The 20,484-nt window shown below is 40.6% G+C and overlaps 1 protein-coding gene across 1 annotated transcript in view; it reads right to left on the bottom strand.

Annotated features, from left to right (window-relative positions):
• Positions 1–20,484, bottom strand: part of MAP3K5 (mitogen-activated protein kinase kinase kinase 5) — a 228,669-nt gene that overhangs the window by 50,552 nt on the left and 157,633 nt on the right. Inside the window, exons 14-15 of the mRNA XM_061428082.1 lie at positions 18,968–19,049; positions 2,749–2,882 (exon numbers count right to left, since the gene is read on the bottom strand). Of these exons, the coding sequence (XP_061284066.1) occupies positions 2,749–2,882; positions 18,968–19,049 (216 nt within the window). The remainder of the gene's footprint in view (positions 1–2,748; positions 2,883–18,967; positions 19,050–20,484) is intronic.

The following is a 20,484-nucleotide window of genomic DNA, read 5'->3' on the forward strand; positions in this document are numbered from 1 at the left end:
TATTGGGCCAATTCTTCAAATTTGGGAGATCAAGATGACTGCATAATCTGAAGCAAGAGGCTCACTCAGTTGATGACAAATAATTGAAAGGCTCTGACCCCCTGACAGCCTATTAAATATCAATCATAAATGTTTAAATATAAGATCGTGAAGAAATAAATATACAACACACGCTTCTCCTTATGTAACCAAAGGATAGCTCAAAAGTTACAATAATAGAATTCATCCTAGCTGAGAATAAGGACTCTTCTCCAGTGTGGAAACGATTAGTAACACCTAGCAATTCTCACTAAATGTAAGTGAAAGTGTAAGTACCACACACTGAATAAGCATGAAATTATAATTTGTTCAGGTCAATAAGCAACACTTGTCTGTGGGAATTACAAGAAAATCCCATTTCTTCTCAATTACCTATGACAACAGAAAGAAAAATGGTATAGACATTCAAAGATACTTAAATATGCACTTAGCTTTGAAAAATTAATATATCATACATGTCTCCAGAGCACCTCTCCTGAGTCAAATTCCCACTACAACCATTCAAAGCACTGAAGTTCCCAACCTTGGCTGGCTATTTTGCATCTCCTGGAAGGATTTTTTAAAATATCAATGTGTATGACCTACCCTAGAATTTGGGGGGTTATGGCCTGAGCATCAGTATTTTTTAAAAGTTCCCCAGGTTCCTCTAAAACATAGCTGGGTGGAAATACCTGACCTAGGAAAATAGTTGACAAATGTGTAGAATGTTAGCGGAAGCCAACTCAAGATGTACAACTAGATGGGACAAATTATGAGAGTGTCCTTAGAATCCAGCAGCTTGCTCTTATGACTACTCTGATGCTCCAACGAAGTGTTTTTAGAGTGAGGGAACCACAGAAGAAGCTGCTTTTGTTGCTATGACCTTCACTACAGATGGTAGTGTTTAGTGTATGCTGGATTATGCATTATTCACACCCATCCTACCATCTTAGCAATTATCCTTTGTAACTGCTACCTTTTTAAAAGCCACCTTGAAACTCTCCAGGTCACAAAGGTAGAAATGCTTTCTGTGTTGTATCTCACAATAACATTATAGACTTCACCTTAATCTTCTCATAGAGGTAACAAAAAGATGCCCCACAGCAGCTCTCAAGAGAAGGGCTTGTCATGCAAGTGTTTTCAAACAAACCACATTATGCCAAATGGATCTTCACTGGTGGTGGTGTACTCTGTGTATGCACAGTGGCAGCTGAATAAACTTAAGCTACAAAGACAGTTTTCAAAGTGGTTTTCTTCCAAGTGACTACTTACATTTATCTGGTGGTGGGGAGGAAGGTGATATTGCTAAAGACAATCCTTTTAAATTTTATATCGCTTAAAAATCCACTCTATGTATCAATATATAATACTTAAGAACCTATAGGAATATTTGATGAAAATTTTAATATAACACACACACATACATATATATATTCCCTTGTGTATCTAGTGAATAGTTTCTATCACCATCCCAGAAGAATTCATACTTATGTCTCATGAGTTAACCAAGGAGAAATTGCAAAAATACCATAGAAAACCTAAAACTGAATTTACTGTCTACCTACCTAATATCCATTCCTCCCTTTTTCTGTGATTTTGTTTGGAGAAACAACTAGCCAACTTAAAAACTACTGAGTTTCTAACCTCCTTCATAGTCAGGAGTGGTCACTTTTGGCTAATGAAACAAGAGGTGAAAATAGGCTGGACATTTCTGAGAAAGTTCGTTTTCCTTTTCCCTCTTCCTGTCTGGAAGGTAGATAAGGCAGAGTGACCACCTGTCAGAAAGTCATGTAGCAAGAATGAAGACCAAGGATGGCAAAGCAGAAAGAGAACTGGGGCCTGGGACACTGGTTACAGGGGAACGAGGAGTGTCTTTCTGTGCTTGTGGTAATCAGAGAAGGCATCTCTGAGGGCTTGAGAACTGAACTTGGGACCTAATTGATGACAACGAGGCAATCCCGCCAATATGTGGTATTGGTGGCCCTGATGGAAAAAGAGAGGTCAGCGTGGCTGCAGAGGAGGAGGCGAGGCCACAGAGGGAGGCAGGTGTCTGTGTTAAGGTTCCTGGGTTTTGTGTTGTAAGAACTCACAGCCAGGTTTTAAGTAGTAATGACATGATGTGATTTCAACTTGAGAAAGAGCTCTGTGCAGTCTCTGAGGAAGGGATTTCTCTAATAGTCTTTGTGAGGACCAAAGACTCACAAGAGTATGGGACTGCCCTATGACTGTCTCTCCAATGTTGGGGGACATTTCATCAACTTTTTTTGCCCTGTGACGTCACTTTTCTGACGGCTTCAACAAGAGTCGATTTCTCAGTTGGTCCAGCTTTCCACCTGCAGTTTAGAACGGAGTGCTGACTTCCAATGTCCTTAACACACCTGACCGGAAACTGGAACTTCTGGTTCAAACCATTTTAGCTGGTGCTTATTCCCCATGTATCTATATAATAAACCAATCACGATGAAACATAACCTGAGCCCAACACACACGGGCCATTCCCTTTTCTACTCTTTGAAAGTCCTAGTTACCATGGAGATGCCATCCTTCCCCAACAGAGTCTTGGGCTTGAATCACTGAGTGATGCAGCAGCTAAACCTCAGAGGGAGCTAATTAAAGCCACAGAGTTTTCAGACAGTTTCATTAATTAGAATATCACCAAAATATTTTGTAAATGCTATTAACAACTGAAATACCTTAGAAAGCAGCTTTGATTAGTCACAATTACTGTACCTGCTGTCTCTCTCTGGGATTTCCTTAATGGCGATTCTGACTTGGTTGCTCAGATCTCGACCTGCATAAACTATCCCATAAGTGCCTTTTCCTAAAACGACTCTGTCACCATTTTCATCGTATTCATAGTCATACTACGGAAAGACAAAGGGGGAGAGAAGATTGAAACATTAGCTGCAGTCCACATTTTAAACATCAACTTTTTCCAAGAGCATTTTTCCTTATTTTATCAAATGATTTTAACAAGGAAAACAATAAGATGAGGTTCTAATGAACAGTTTCAAGAACCAAAGAGCAAACTTAACGCAGAGCATCGTGTGTTCCTATTTTCCCAACTGTGACAGACACCGGGCGGTGGGGGGTGGGGGGCGCCAGAGAGGGACTATGTATTGAAATCCATAGAAGCGCTTCTCCAAAAGCCCACTCGGATTCTTTACCCACTGAATCCTGTTTATCACTGATTCTGAAGATGAGTATGATTAGCATCAATGTCTCTCAATAGCTATCACACTGAATTAACTGTTCTTTGGTTTTTCAGCTTTTGGTACCATCAAAGCATTTCACACTCTGCCAGGAGAAGAAAACCACTCAATGGCTTTGAGTAAGAAGAAACTTTGAGGTCTTACTAGCTGACAATATTAAGCAAGGATTATTTGTACTTTACCCCTGTTCCCAATTCCCCAAGCCTCAAAACATTTTAAAAGTGAAAAATGGGGACTTCTCTGGCAGTCTGGTAGTCAGGACCCTGTGCTTCCACTGCAGGGGCCATGGGTTCTATCTCTGGTCTGGGAACTAAGATCCCACATGCCTCGTGGCATGACTAAAAAAAAAATAGAATAAAAAAAATGTTTTTTAATGTAAAATTTTAAAAAAGGAAAAACTTCAAAATGAAGTAAAAATGTCATTTTTGATGCAAAAAAGGAAATACCTACAGCCCTAAACCCATAGTGGCAAGCATCTCAGTCGAATATGGAAAATAGCATCAAATAAATGAAAGGGATATAGTGACCTTTAGAACTTCCCAGGTGGCTCAGTGGTAAAGATCTGCCTGCCAAGCAGAAGTCACGGGTTCAATCCCCGGGTCAGAAAGATCCCCTGGAGAAGGAAATGTCAACCCACTCCAGTATTCTTGCCTGGAGAATCTCATGGAGAGAGGAGCCTGGCAGGTTGCAGTCCATAGGTCACAAAGGAGTGGGAAACAACTTAGCAGCTAAACGACAACAACATGTGACATTTGGTAGACATCTCAGACCTGGAGGCGTCATCCACAAAGGCATCTTTGTTGTGGACTTAACCTACAGGAATCATAGTCATCAAATGATCAAGCCATGTCTATGTAAAAGCCCAATGTAAAACTACAGACCAACAGGAGAGACCATAAAAACAAGCTCCTTCTTTTGTCTGTATTTTGCTAGAGTATAAAACTAGCAGCACATAGCTAGGTTCAACTCACAGAAGGGTTGGGTTAGCCATTTAAAAAAAAAACCAACTGATTTCTAACATTTGTATATCAGCAAATTTAATATTAACACACAAAATAATCCAAAATAAGATAATGATCATGGATTTTGACACTAAACTAACAGCATAGCCTTAAATATAGAGAGCTGATAAAATTACAAAGAAAAATATACAATATAAACCATAATAGGTTCTAAATAGAACCCTTTTAGAAACCAATATATCTAGCAGACAAATTCAAAATAGAGACCCTAATGGCACAAATAACAAGTTTGGTATGGTAGATACAGAGACAGCGACAAATTCCTTGCATGCATATATGAAAAATATAAAATAATTAGTCACATATTAGGCCACAAAGAAAATTTCAAAGAACAGCTATGATAAAGACCATGATCTTTGACCACAAGATACTAAAAATAAGACAGCCAAAAACTATATTTGAAAACTGAGCATTGCAATTAAAATTATCAAGGGATTAAAAAATAAATGATCATGGGAATTACAAAGTAGTTCAAAAAGAATGACAAGGAGAGCATTGCACGTCAAAAACTACAGATTTAGAACTATGTACATAAAATTTTTCATAGTTTTAAAGAATTGCATTAGAAAACAGAAAACTTTTAAATGATCAAGTTAAATGGTCAATAAAATACACAAAGAAGAATATATTACTATCCAAAGAGAGTAGAAGAGTTTCTGGTTTTGGCAATATGGTAGGCTATGTACAGGAAAATGTTCCCACCAAAAAAAAACTAGACAAAATTAAACAGACATACTTTAAATGTCTAGTGTGTGTGCTCAGTCATGCCCAACTCTTTGCTACCCCATGGACTGGCCCACCAAGCTCCTCTGTCAATGGGATTTTTCCAGGCAAGAATACTGAAGTGGGTTACCATTTTCTACTCCATTAAATGCCTAGCTGGGCTTATAAAAAAGTAAAGAAGACTTCTAGGAACTAGAAATTACAAGGAAAAGGGACACTACAGGGATAATCACAAGAACTGATGACCTTGCAGCCCAAGTGCTGGGGGTGAAGTCTTCTAGATTTATAAATCTAGGGCAGAGGCTGGCAAACAGTTTCTGCAAAGGGCCAGATATTGATAATTTTCAGATTTGTGAGCCATACGATCTCTATGGCAGCAACTCAACCCTGCCATTGTCAGTAGCTCAGTCAATACAGAAGCAAATGGGCATGGCTGTGTTCCAGTCAAGAGAAGTGGTGGGCTGGTTTTGGTGTCTGGGCTGAAGTGAAGTGAAATCGCTCAGTTGTGTTCGACTCTCTGTGACCCCATGGACAGTAGCCTGCACCAGGCTCCTCCGTCCATGGGATTTTCTAGGCAAGAGTACTGGAGTGGGTTGCCATTTCCTGTGTCTGGGCTACAGTTCATCAATTCCTTATCTGAGACTTTGGTCTTAATGCTCACTGGGGATAGCAAATGAAACCTGGTGCCTATGGAAGGTGAAGAGATGGAATACACAAAACCAGGGTCCTTGAAGGACTGTAATTTGGTGAAAGGGTATATTAGAAAAAAGTCAGCCCACAGCACTGAGAAATGAAAAGAAAACTTTGTCTGTCTTAGATTAAGCTCTGAGTGGACAAAGTCTCCTCTGAATACTTTCAACCACTGGCTGACACTCTGCTGTCTGGAGCTCAAATGGACAGTTGTCATTAATACCCGTAATCTGTATCAAGCCTGAAAAATTCCTGAGTGACAACAGAAACAAAGCAAAACATTTAAAAGAAGACTCCCTTAACACAGGCTATAAAGGACCCACCAGTAAAATTAAGCTCATAATCAAAAATTTAAAAATATATAACAAAATAATTCACCATCAGTGAGTACTGGTTGATTTGACAAGTATCACTCTAAAATAAGTACATTTAACGTAAAGATATAAAATAAGAAATCCAAAATATGAGGAAAGAATGAAAAGTGAAAGTGAAAGTGACTCAGTCATGTTCAACTCTTTGGGATCCCATGGACTGTATAGTCCATGGAATTCTCCAGGCCAAAATACTGGAGTGGGTAGCCTTTCCCTTCTCCAGGGAATCTCCCCAAATCAGGGATCAAACCAATGTCTCCCACATTGCAGGGGGATTCTTTATCAGCTGAGCCACAAGGGAAGCCCAAGAATACTGGAGTGGGTAGCCCATCCCATCTCCAGGGGATCTTTCCAACCCAGGAATCAAACCAGGGTCTATTGCACTGCAGGAGGATTCTTTACCAACTGAGCTATCAGGGAAGCCCGTGAGAAAAGGATAAAGACACTCTAAAAAGGGCCAGACAGACTTGAGACAGATTCAAACATAACCTCCAGAAATTGAGCCCTAAATAGGAAAAGAAAAAAATAAAATTCCCAATCAGATATGATATAGGGAAACTACAAAATATCAAAGGCAAAGAGAGGATGATAAAAGGAAGCAGAGAATTTTTTTTTTTTTTAAAGAACAAATAACCCACAAAGGCAGGTAATCTGGTTACTCTGCAAATTCTCTGAGGTACACACTCTCAACTTGAGAGACTACTATCACAAAGGATGAGGAAGATGGGGGGCATATTGTTACCAGCTCGTTTATTTGCTTCCAAGAGGCTTCCAAGCCTTGATAGAGGCAATCAGGTTGTATTCTTCCGGAGAATGCTATGTCCACTACCATGGCAGGACTTGGTGAACACAGATCTCCCTATCATGGACCCTACTCTGCCAGAGGAAAGAGGCCAAGCTCTGGAAAAGAGATATCTACTTTTCCAGTGGCAAGACTTGACCCAATGTACATTAGAGAATACTCCTATTCTAGCAATCTGACATATGGCTAAAGATTGTCCTTAGACCAGAGGAGAAAAACAGTTATGTTTACAGGATAAGAGAATGGGAAACAGGGATCGTTTAGCAAATTCTCCAGACTGGAAGATACTCCAGCAAAGAGGCAGTACACACAGTCCAAAAATTCTACTTGAAGGATCCCAAGTCTCTACATCCAACTCTCGGTCCAGACTTTCGTCATGCTATACCATGCATGCTGGAAATCTACCAGCCAGGACCCAGGCTGGCAGGAGGCAGGACGGGGACCATCATCAAAGTCCTGTTACTCATCTTTGCCAGTGTGGCCTATCAAAGGGAGGGAAACCTACACACTGAATCTAGTACTACCACCACCTTACATTATTATGATGCACTGGTAGTGCAGTCGCCAAGTCGTGTCAGACTCTTGTGACCCTATGGACTCCATGCCAGGCTTCTCTGATCATGGATTCTCCAGACAAGAATACTGGAGTGGATTGCCATTTCCTTCTCCAGGGGATTCTTCCTGATCCAGGAATTGAACTCGGGTCTCCTGCACTGCAGGCAGATTCTGAACCGACTGAGCTGTGAGGGAAGCCCCTTTTATAATGCACTATATAATTTTAATTATCATAATTAAAAGAAAAAATATCAGCTTTTAATAATCTACCTCATTTGATGGTCATAATAAGCCTATGTCATAGCAGGAAAGGTCTATGATTAGCTCCAGTTTACAAATGATCAAAAATATATTCCACTGAAAATATGTGAAAATGGTGGTTTAAACCTAGCCCATCAGATCCTACCAAGGCCATAGAACAATCTTTTTTACAGTTATCAACATTCAAAAAACTAAGATTATGGCATCCAATCCTATCACTTCATGGCAAATAGATAGAGGAAAATGGAAACAGTGGCAGATATTATTTTCTTGGGGTCTAAAATCACTGGGGACAGTGATGGCAGCAACAAACTTAAAAGACGCTTGCCCCTTGGAACGGAGAAGGCAATGGCACCCCACTCCAGTACTCTTGCCTGGAAAATCCCATGGATGGAGGAGCCTGGTAAGCTGCAGTCCATGGGGTCGCTAAGAGTTGGACACGACTGAGCGACTTCACTTTCACTTTTCACTTTCATGCACTGGAGAAGGAAATGGCAACCCACTCAAGTGTTCTTGCCTGGAGAATCCCAGGGATGGTGGAGCCTGATGGGCTGCCGTCTCTGGGGTCGCACAGAGTCGGACACGACTGAAGCGACGCAGCAGCAGCAGCAGCCCCTTAGAAGAAAAGCTATGACAAACCTAGACAACGTATTAAAAAGCAGAGACATCACTTTGCCAACAAAGATCCATATAGTTGAAGCTATGGCTTTCAGTAGTCATGTATGGAAGTGAGAGTTGGACCATAAAGGCTGAACAACGAAGAATTGATACTTTTGAGTTGTGGTGCTGGAGAAGACTCTTGAGAGTCCCTGGACAGCAAGATCAAACCAGTCAATCCTAAAGGAAATCAGTCCTGAATATTCATTGGAAAGACTGATGCTGAAGCTCCAATACTTTAGCCAGCTGATGCAGAGAGCCAATTCATTGAAAAGACCCTGATGCTGAGAAAGATTGAAGGCAAGAGGAGAAGGGGGTGACAGAGGATGAGATGGTTAGATGGCATCATCGACTAAATGGACGTGACTTTGAGTCAACTTGGGGAGATGGTGAAGGGCAGGGAAGCCTGGTGTGCTGCAGTCTATGGGTCACAAAGAATAGGACACAACTGAGGGACTGAATAACAATAACATCAGATTCTAGATTTTCTATTCTTCATACCACCAATGCTGCAGGAAAATCTTTTTCACAGTGTAAGAACTTATAAGATAGATCTCAGTTCTGTTTCCAAACACCAGTATTGTAAAGATGTTCCAGTATATTCTTGGTATCCACTGAATACCCATATATATTCAAGCAGACAGAGGGTAGACATCTGTTGGCCATCTTAGACTCCATTCTTCCCTTTCTCCCCAGGTCGCATTGACTGCCAAATGCCACTAGGCTGATCCTCACTGCTCTTGCCTTAGATCAGGCCCTCCTTGCTTCTGTGTGTGTGTGCGTGCTCAATCGCGTCAGTTGTATCCATCTCTTTGTGACACTACAGACTATAGCCCACCAGGATCCTCTGTCCACGAAATTCTCCAGGCAAGAATACTGGAATGGGTTGACATGCCCTCCTCCAGGGGATCTTCATGACCCAGGGATTGAACCTGCATCTCTTATATCTCCTGCATTGGCAGGCAGGTTCTTTACCACTCGCACCACCTAGGAAGCCCCCTTGTTCCTGTATTATTCTACAAATCCACAACAGGCCTTCCTGCTACCTCCTACCCTGTTGCTCGGTTTTCCAACTCACTCTCCAAAAAGTTAGCAGTGAACTTCCCAAAGTCTAAGGTTCCCAAGTGAACTTTCCACATTCATACCACTGCTTCTGCTTTATGTGTTCCTCGTCACTTTCAGGATCAAATCCAAACTCCTTGGCCTGGAGTCAATACCCTTCAGAATCTCTTGGCTGCCTCTGTGTCCAGCCTGCTATCTCATCAATGTCCTCCAAAAACTCCCAGTGAAGTTCCCCAGATCTTTGTGCCTTTATACACAGGCGTTTTCTACCTAAGGAGTTCTGCCTCGTCCTTTAAAATAAGGAAGCTTTCTTGAACTGTCCACCTAATCCTCAAAGCTGGGTTAGATTCTGGTCTGATAGGCTTCCAAGGCCTTTTGCCCTCATTCACGGAGGCATTTTTCACTCTTCTCTTAGGCCATCTGCATTCCAGTCTCTACTCTGAGATCATTGAGAACCAGGACTTTATCTTGAATTGGTCTGTCCCTAGTCTTAGCCATATTTGTATTGCAGTAGAGGTTCAGTGAATATTTGCTTAATCAATCGGGCTATAGAAAATTTAACGGAAACCTTTTCTTAGTTTGTTTTTCCACTGTGGAGCCCTAACCACTGAACCATCAGAGAATTCCCTTGATAACAACCAGATGCCAAAACAAAACATTTACCATCAGTATCCTTTTGTTCTTCATTGAGAGGAGTTTTGCCACAGGAATACCTACTTAGCATAGTGAAGAATATACAAGCCTCGATGAAACTGCTCAAGGTTTAGAATCCCTCAGGAATGCAAGGCATCAAAAGACTGTTCTTTTTTAAAAAGAATATTAACTATAGAAGTTGCCTCCTGTTAGACAGAGTGGTCATAGTGAAACTCAAAAGGGCTTTCAATAAAACCGAAAACCATTCCAATGCATGATTGCCGCTTGGTTTCTTTTTTCTTCTTTAATTAGTTAATTTATTTTGGCTGTGCTAGGTTCTTAGGTGTGGCTCACGGGATCTTTGCAGCAGTGTGCGGGCTTCTGAGTTGTGCCATATGAACTCTTATTTGCAGCATGCCAGATCTAGTTCTCCAAACAGGGATTGAACTAGGGCCCCCTGCACTGACAGTGTGGAGCCCTACCAACTGGATCACCACAGAAGTCCCTTTCTTCTTTTTTTTAATCCCCTCTTCTTTTTCTTACAATATAGAGATATAATTTTAAAAGGCAGGCTTGAGAAGACTTCCAAGACCTTTAAGCACACAGAATTATCTCTGTGATGACCAGAAGAAGTAGAAAGAAGTCTTGACCAAAGCCACTGCTACTGCTACTGCTAAGTCACTTCAGTCGTGTTCGACTCTGCGACCCCATAGACGGCAGTCCACCAGGCTCCCCCGTCCCTGGGATTCTCCAGGCAAGAACACTGCAGTGGGTTGCCATTTCCTTCTCCAATGCATGAAAGTGAAAAGTGAAAGTGAAGTCGATCAGTCATGTTCGACTCTTAGCGACCCCATGGACTGCAGCCTACCAGGCTCCTTTGTCCATGGGATTTTCCAGGCAAGAGTACTGGAGTGGGGTGCCATCGCCTTCTCCATGACCAAAGCCAAGGGTCTGTTAAATAACGAAAATGGGAAAAAAAAAAAGGCAGGGGCTGGGGGAATCAAGTGTTTTTAAAAATAAGAATAAAATTACACTGCTTATATAGTTTGCATTCTATTTCTATGGCAATGGGTTAACAAACCAGGTGTTGCTATGGGAGACAACTGCATTTTGAAGCAACGATGGGAATGCTTCTAGAATCAGCCTCTCTTGTTGCCTGCCCAGAACTGTCTAAACTGGCACACGTAGGAAGACAATCTTGACAAGGCCAAACACCAAAGCTGTGACTCACTTAGTCCTTGCACTGTCAAGGGACTCACAGTAAAACAGTCACCTTCTAAAAAGCCATGTGCTGTCCCTGGTATTAATTACCTTAGCTTAGTAGTCACCTCAAGGACTCAAGTCGTAGCTGTGCTACTTTTCTAGTTATAATGCCTTAGTAAGATGTAAATGCTAAAAGCATTAATTACTAATAGCATTAAGAGAAGAGTAAAAATGTGGTAGGTATAAATATCTACTTCTATAGCTCTCTCCTTTCTCAGATCTTTACTCACATCTTCCCTCCTCAAGGCTTCCTTGTGTAAAATCACATTTCTGTTTCACTATAACTTCCTAAATCCTTCCCTGCTTAATTTTTCTCCTTTATGTTGATCATTACTCAAACATAGCATGCATTTTACTTACTTACTGTCTCCCACTAGAGTGTAAGCTCAGTGAAGGTAAGGATTTCCTCTATTTTGTTCCCTGCTAGATCCCCAGCACCTAGAAGAGTGTCTTCCTCATAGCAGGTGTCCAATATATATTTGGTGAATGAATTGATGGGATCCACTGGGACTCCCTAATGTGGTATAAAGATTATTTTAAGATAAAAACAACTGAAGAAATAGCTGCAGAAAAAACCTTTTCTAAACATATTTTGCTGACTTAAGCAAAGCCTCTTGAAAATATAGATGCCACAATCTCCTCTCCAGGAGGTTTAGGACCCCTTATATCTGGACCACCAGCTTCCCTGGTGGTAAAGTGTCTGCCTGCAATGCGGGAGACCTGGGTTTGATTCCTGGGTTGGGAAGATCCGATGGAGAAGGAAATGGCAATCCACTCCAGCACTCTTGCCTGGAAAATCCCATGGATGGAGGAGCCTGATAGGCTACACTCCATGGGGTCGCAAAGAGTGGGACACGACTGAGCGACTTCACTTTCACTTTTCATATCTGGATGAGAAATTACTAAACAAAACCTTTTTCAAAACTTCCCATACTTTCCACTTGTTTCTCATTAGTTTCCCACCATGTTGCTTCCCCTTGAAGTCCTTCTAAAAACTCTTTAAAAAAGTTTTTTACCGTGCTTTTTTTCTTGATGTGGACCAGTTTTTAAAGTTTTTATTGAACATGTTATAATATTACTTCTGTTTCATGTTTTGGATTTTTGGCCATGATGCATGTAGGATCTTAATTCCTTGACCAGGAATTGAACCCACATCCTTTGCATTAGAAGGTGAAGTCTCAACCACTGGACTGCCAGGGAAGTCCCAAAGACTTTTCCTATTAAGATAAATAAACTTTTAAATCTAGCTATGCAGGAATTACTTCTTTGCATATTCCCTCATACAGGAATAAACTGTTGTCTTTTCTCCTGTTAATCTTTGTCAGTTAATTTGCAGGCCTCTAATCACTGAACATGAGTTGACAGAGGAAAAAAGTTTCTTTTTCTTGCAACGGAACAAATGAATGAGTAACAAACATATTCTTATCATACAACACCATAGTGACAGCTATTCCAAGGCAGTGCAGTAACTGTGGGTGATCAGCTTCAGGTCTGGTTGTGGTTTAGTCACTAAGTCACGTCCAACTCTTTTATGACCCCATGGACTGTAGCCTGCCAGCCTCCTCTGTCCATGGGATTTCCCAGGCAAGAATACTGGAGTGGGTAGCCATTTCCTTCTCCAGGGCACCTTCCCAACCCAGGGGTTGAACCCGCCTTTCCTGCACTGGCAGGCAGGTTCTTTACCGCTGAGCCATATCTGTACAAAAATAGAAACACGAGGCCAAAGAAAAACAAACCAGTGTGCTACTGGGTGACTCTGAATTGATTTAAATGAATTCTAAACCATAATTCACGGTTAATGTTTGTGAGGCAAATCATCAAAAAATAAATGGTAAGGTTTCATCATCCAGCAGATGTTTGAGTGAAAGGAAAACATTTCATTTGTCTTACTTGTTCCTAATCCATCACACAGGGGGCAACTTCCTCTCTATGCAGCCTGGAAATTACACAGAAACAGGTTCACAGGGCCAGCTGCTATGATTACTTCAGGCTTGTGTCAATGGATGCCCATTCTGATAAAACAGTGAGGGACAAATGCATAAAAGAGAAAGGAGCACCATGGGAAAAGGGAAGGAGAATGTCTGTATGTTTGAAAGAGGCATGAAGAGGAAGGCAACACATTCTGTACTGAACACCAAAGGAACTCAGTAATTTATGGTTTCTTCCAAACAACTAAAAAAGAGAGAGGGAGAGATTAAGCAAATGGGCGGAGAGTGGCTTGATTGTGGTATTCAGCTTGATTATGGTATTCATTCTTTCATTGACTTCACATTGATTAAACAATCATCAAGCTCATTTCCCAGCATTTACTCTGCCCTCCTCCAATCTCTATCCCTCTCCTCCCAGTTTGAGATATTGTCTAAACAACTCTGGTTTTGTCACTCCTCAGCTTCAAACCCTTCTAAGCCTTCGGAATGAACGGCTTGGATGCCTGACCCCCGCAAGACGATGGGGTGAAAAGGGAAAGAGGGCAACAGTCCAGCCTTGGGATGTAAATAGTCCAATGCAGGCTACTGAACTACAGGGAAATGAAAAGAGTTAGGGCCGAGGACGGGGCAAAAATGCTGTTAAGGGCAGAGAAAAGTGAAAAGATGTGGTGAAAATGGTTCAAGGTAAAAAGCACCCTTGAGTTGTATCTCAAAAAGTTAGAGCAGAGTCACCAAGTAAAACAAAGGAGAAAAAGCATGTGGAGCTGGGCATCTGCATGCCAAGTCCAGAGGCTGGAACCGCATGGCTGTTTGAATAATGCACAGGAGTTTGGCACTGCAGGACGGCAGGGTGGAAAGGAAAGGGTAGGTTACAGCCAGAGAGATCAGAATATTGTGTGGTGCAGAAATCTTCTAAAAAGAACAGCATCAAAGATTTTTATGTTTTAAAATGCCATTTGCAGTGGCATGGATGGATCTAGAGAGTGTCATACTGAGTGAATTAAGTCAGACAGACAAATATCATATGCTTATATGTAAAATCTAAAGACATGGTACAAATGACCCTATTTACAAAACAGAAGTTGAGTCACAGATGTAGAAAAACTTGCATGGAACTGACATATACATACGACTATATACAGAATAGACAACGAATAAGAACCTACTGAATAGCACAGAGAACTCTATTCATTACTCTGTAATGACCCATATGGGAACAGACTCTAAAAAAGAGTGGATATATGTCCACGTATAACTGACTTTGCTGTACTACAGAAACTAACACAACATTGTAAATCAACTATACTCTTAAACAAAAAACTTAAGAAAATAAAAAAGCTTTTTAATTAGGGAAGTCACAGGATTAAATCTGCCTGAGAGATCTCTCCAGTGATGGCAGGGCCAGTGTTATTGATGGCAGGAGAGATAACAGGCCATATGAGAGATGATGAGGACGTGAGATAGAGTGACAGTGGAATGAAGGGGCTGGAAGAAACACTGGCTGTGAGACTGGAGCAGAGATTCTCGGAGGTATCTGGCTTGGGTACCTGTGCAGATGCCCTTGTTCTTAGTACAGACATGAAAGGCTGGGAGAACAAAAACACGGACCACAGATGGTAAGTGTTCAAACCCTGACAGTTGACTACAATCAATTGTTCAATGAGTTCAGTGTAAATTTATTAATATAATAAGTTCTTTAAGCTATGGGTTCATACCTCTTCCATTTCAAAAGATAGCCCTGAATCAAAAACATGGCCTTGAATCAAAAGAAGTTGTTTCTCTTTCTGTTTAAAAATAGAGAAGCCCTCTGACAGTGGTGTTGAGCTATATTTAGGAAACTTTGTACAGTTTGTACTAATCTTGAAATTTGTTTAAAATGTGAGCTAGGAAAGGACATGTAAGATCTTCTTGTTCAACTCTCATTTAAGGAATGGTATCATCTTAATCCAGCAGGAGTAAGAATTATGTCCAAAGTTATCACACTGGTTATTGGCAAAGTCAGAGCTAAAACCCAAGGCCTCTGACCCCAGAACAGGGATCTTACTAGAGTAGAGTCAGGTTTGATCAATTGGAAGAAGGGTTTGACCATGACCCAAACAAGCCTGAATCCCTCCCACAATTGTACTGCTTCAGAGAAAAAGCATTCAAAATCAGAAAGAAAAGCAAAGCTTAACTTGGACTTTAGGTAAGTTTTTCAAACACCAGGAAGTCTAAGGTTTAGTTCAAATTTGTGGTTTATGGAACCACATTAATAGCTAATGTCTGCCAAATGCTGCTATCACCCCATGAAAAGTTGAAAAACATTTAAAAAGAACATCTGATCTTTCTAAAATTTTAATTTTGTTTTGGGCCAATTTGAATTCTATCTCAAGTGGAGGTGAAGATCAGAAAATAATTATTCTGCATATAAAATCTTAAACACCAAAGTAATCCTTCTCACTTATAACTGTAAAGAATAGGAAGAGAAGGAATTATTTTCAGTTATCATTCACAGCCTGAAGTTTGAGTTCAGTTTGCAGTAATGAAATTAAGGAACAAAATTTAATCAAATATTTAGAATACTAAAAACCTGATGTTATGGTGCTAGTTGTAAAGAACCCACCTGCCAATGCAGGAGACATAATCCAGGGTCCAAAAGATCCCCTGGAGGAGGGCATGGCAACCCACTCCAGTATTCTTGCCTGGAGAAACCCATGGACAGAAGAGCCTGGTGGGCTGTAGTCCATGGGGTCACAAAGAGTTGGACACAACTTAAGCGACTTAGCCCATGCACACACAGTGTTAGTCATGAATATTGAAAATATCTAAGAAATGTGATCAAGACTATAATGGAGTTATCATAAGTTATGCAAAAATATAAGTTCAGGTTATTTAATAACTCATGTTGTATAGATGCTCTGGCCATGAAGGGACTAGGAGGGCCATGAAGGGCCTGGAGAGCCAAGATGGACATCATCATCTTCACAACCCAGAACATCACTGTATCCATTCATTCATGTCATGCTACCAGAACACCCAAGACTACATCAGCAATGTCACTAGTTGTAGCAATAATAGCAAACTAAGCCAAAATACTTAAAACAAGTATGCTTGAGTTCACTGTATAGACTATACAATCCACTGGGAATACTGCAGAAGCCATTCTGTGTCAGAGATTTTAAATTATCCGGATAGAACACAAATAACGTATAAGAAGGATCAGAGTGTTTTTCTAACATTAAAAGAATAGTGTCCCTGCACTTTCTTGAGAAGGCTTCCCAGGTGGCTCAGTGGTAAAGCATCCATCCATCTGCCAATGCAGGAGACTTGGGTTCTATCCCTGAATTGGGAAGATCCCCTGGAGGAGGAAATGGCAACCCACTCCAGTATTCTTGTTGGGAAAATCCCATGGATAGAGGAGCCTGGTGGGCTACAGTCTATGGGGTTGCAAAGAGTTGGACATTACTGAGCAACTAAGCATGCATACACTTTCTTGAGAAGAGTGGGTTAGGAGCACTTTGATAAATCAGAGAGCTCTACGGTATGAGTTGTTTTTTGTGAGGTCAGATCTACTAAAACCCCCGGACATTCCTAGGAAGAAAAACTGAATGTTTCCCCTCCTTATCTAGCTGGTAAGTGTTCTCAGCGCTTGCAGGAGAACTGTCTGATCAGGAAGGGTATCTCACAGGGCCCACCCCACTGATTACCACTGCATACAGATCGGGAGATCCTGACCCGGGGTCTTCTTGACGGCTCTCTGAAAAGCAATCTACCTGTCCCTCTAACAGTACAGGAGACCCAGTCTTAGAAAAATTAGCCAGTGTAATTCACCACAAAGTCTAAGGGAATTCAAGCCATGTTATGCTGTGCCTGTAGTTAAAGGAGTTTCTAGAGCAGAGTCTCTGAACTGATGATTCAATCAGTTTATGAAGACCAAGCTTGCCCAACCTGGCTATCACAGTCTGGCTACGCTATGTACATTTATCATAAGATGGATTGCTTTTCAAAGAGGAATAATAAAGAATAGATATCGCTGTTTTGTTTTTTTTAAAACTCAGCAATTTATGTTATTGTAAAATAACTTCAGGGGTTTTCCAATCTATCCACTTCATAACTTATTACTAATGGAACTGTTTCATTTTCATTGTTAACTTTTACCCTGGTAGTTGCTATGTATCAAGTAATGCTAAATTTAACCCAAATAAAAATAGAGATAATGAAGTACAGTCAAAAGAGCACTGATGTGGAAGTCAAGATATCTAGTTTCTAACATAATCACTTAAATAAGAAAATATAACATTGCAAAATATTAAGCATAACAAAATACTGTCTATTACTTCTGCAGACAGCAAGCTAGTACATGGGGAAGATTATTTTTTTTCCAAAGAAGATTATTTTTTTCTTCCATCTTTTTATAACTTAAATGAAAAAGCCTTAGGCCTATTCAGGAATAACAAAGCTATGCTACTTCCGGGGTTTCCTGGGTGGTGCTAGTGGTAAAAAATCCGCCTGCCAATGGGAGACATAAGGATGCGGGTTTGATCCCTGGGTTGGGAAGATCCCCTGGAGGAGAGTATGGCAACCCACTCCAGTATTCTTGTCTGGAGAATCCCATGGACAGAGGAGCCAGGTGGGCTACATTCCATATGAGGTTGCAAAGGCTCAGACATGACTGAAACAGTTTAGCATATACACACATGCATGTAACTGCTAAAGAATTACAGAATTTAATTATAGACATAATTAACAATTGGTTGTTATATTTAAATTTCCTTCGATTGTTACCCTACCACTATGCTTACATAAAACTTAAGTACACTGCTAGTATACAAGATGACAGTATCAAGGTGATCTAAAACGTAAGTATACCAGTCAGACTGGTGCTGTAGTTCAATTTCACTTTAACATTTAAATTTCAATATTAAATTGAATTTAATTTTCAATTATTTGAAAATAATTGAAAATTTCAAATGTTTCAAAATTCAAACATTTAAATGTAAATTTCAATACTTCTTGAATTTAGAATTCTCTCCCAAGTCATAAAATGGGAAGGGCTTGGAGAAAGCAGAGGCCCATTTCATGTCTGGAGAAATGTCACCTTTCAGACACTGAAGATGCCCCATTGTGAGAGTCAGCACTCTTGAACCTCCCCAGTACTGGTCCTCACTGTGGTAGAACACTCTTTGACACACAGTAGACAGACAGGATGGAGAAAATGGACACAGTTGAAAAACGGGTGTCTGCAGTGTACTACACCCAGGAGGCACAAGGAAGGGTAGATTGAGAGGAACAGCATCGGGGTGAGTGCTATCACATCCTCTCTTTATTCTGTTTATCTTCCATTGTTTCAGATTCTCCATGTAAGCATATGAATGAGGGATGCAAACGCTTCTATCATTCAGAATTTTCATGAAATTTTGCTGGTCTGAATTGCAGCATATCTCAGAGGAGAAGAAAAACATGCAAGGGCACTGTGACTCTTGCATTGAGGGTTATCAACACCCTCAGAGATAAAAGCATAGTTACTCTCTATAAGTAAGATACAAAAACATGGCGTTCCTAAGAGCTCTGTGATGTTTGCTTTTTAGCCCTTTTTAACCAAAGGGATTCTCAAAGCTGTTTTTAACATTAAGGAACAGCTTATAGACTCTAGACTCTCTACTCCTCACCACTACTCATGTAACATGCCTGCTCTCTCTCTCTCACATGTACACACACACCTTTCCTTCAGTAAAACTTGAAATAGATCACTTAAAAAAATTAGCCACAAGAGAAATTTTGTAAAAATTACCTCCAGGGAGTCACCTTCACAATCTCCTTCCTCTGTGTTTTTCCCCTTCTCTTCAGTAATGGTGTTCACCATTTCAAAAAACCTACAGAGAAAATGGGTATGTGGTCACTCATAATAGCTAACATATTAAATATATCCAAGCACGTTTTAAAGTGACTTCAGAGCAAAAGCTGGGATCTAGAGGAGTCAGGCAATAAAGTATGAGCATCAGTGTGAAAAATAAGGTTTTCCAAAAAGAAAACACAGGTTAGTATAATTTGACAGAAATTTCAGACAATGTCTAACACTTCAGATAATAGTAACATGACACTTTACACAATCAGAATGGTAAGGCTGGACAAGGACAGAGAAATGTAAAGAATGTGGACTTGTGTATAAGACCAAGATTGGGAGTATTTACATGATTTGGGACAAACTCCTCCACCTCTCTGAGATTCATTCTCTAACTATAAGTGGGGAATATATGAAAATGACTGGTAAAGTGCTCAAGGCAGGGCACTCCTCATTAAATATTAACTATTATTGTTTTGCTGCTATTATTATTTTAAACGGGACATAACAGAAACATCCACCTTCTGAAGTACTGTCTCTAACTACTCAGTTAGAGTTTGATCTCAGTTCCTGAAACTTCAGCCTGAGCACCTCAGTATCCATGTGGGGTCCCCTATACACAGTCTGCAAAATACTGATGTGAACCAGGAATGGCTATCTTTTACGTTTGTGACAGAAGCCACCTCTCTTTTGGTGATAAACATTTTCTTCAGTAATTATTCTTGTAAAGTTTTGTTTTGTTTTCTGGAGATCATTGCAGAGCTTTAAAAAAAAAATTATGGCAAGAAACAGATTTTCCCTCTGGGCACTAGCTGAGTCTGTCCCTCCAGAGGGGATGCTAATGGTTTCTAGTCCAGACATGGAGTAAGGGAGGCACTTTGAACAGGGGCTGATGATATCACGGGTAGGTCATGCGGTGCACAGTCAGCCCAAGGAAAGAACAGGTTACTGTGTGGCGAGAAAAGCTTCCTACCACAACTCAGAACTTTTCTGTTATCTCTATACCTATGAAAGCATAGAAAATAAATATACTGGCCTCTGCCCCAGGTCCTGGGCACAGAGATCCTAAAATCCTTGTAATTTTCTGAGTGATAAGAGTACGAGGAACATCTTGTATTCTAATATTTGTCTTAGACCTGTCCCTGATACAGGGCTCCTAAAACCTTCATAAGCTCCTAAGTGATAGAGAACCAGGAGCATCTTTTGTTCTAATGAGGCGATTCTAGGCGGGCTTCTGAATGACTCCTGGATGGGAACTGATCACCAGAAATACCAAAACATGATTAAAAGCCTGAAACATGATTATACCAAAACATGATTAAAAGATTGAAAGAATTTTCAATCTTACCTCCCATCCTTCATAGATGGGAGAGAGGCTGGAAGTGGAGTTATTACCTGTTCATATTCATGCCTACTTGAGGAATGGGGCTTCCCAGGTGGTTCAGTGGTAAAGAATCTGCTTGTCA

The sequence above is a fragment of the Bos javanicus genome, chromosome 9 (assembly GCF_032452875.1).
Source record: "Bos javanicus breed banteng chromosome 9, ARS-OSU_banteng_1.0, whole genome shotgun sequence".
NCBI lineage: Eukaryota > Metazoa > Chordata > Mammalia > Artiodactyla > Bovidae > Bos > Bos javanicus.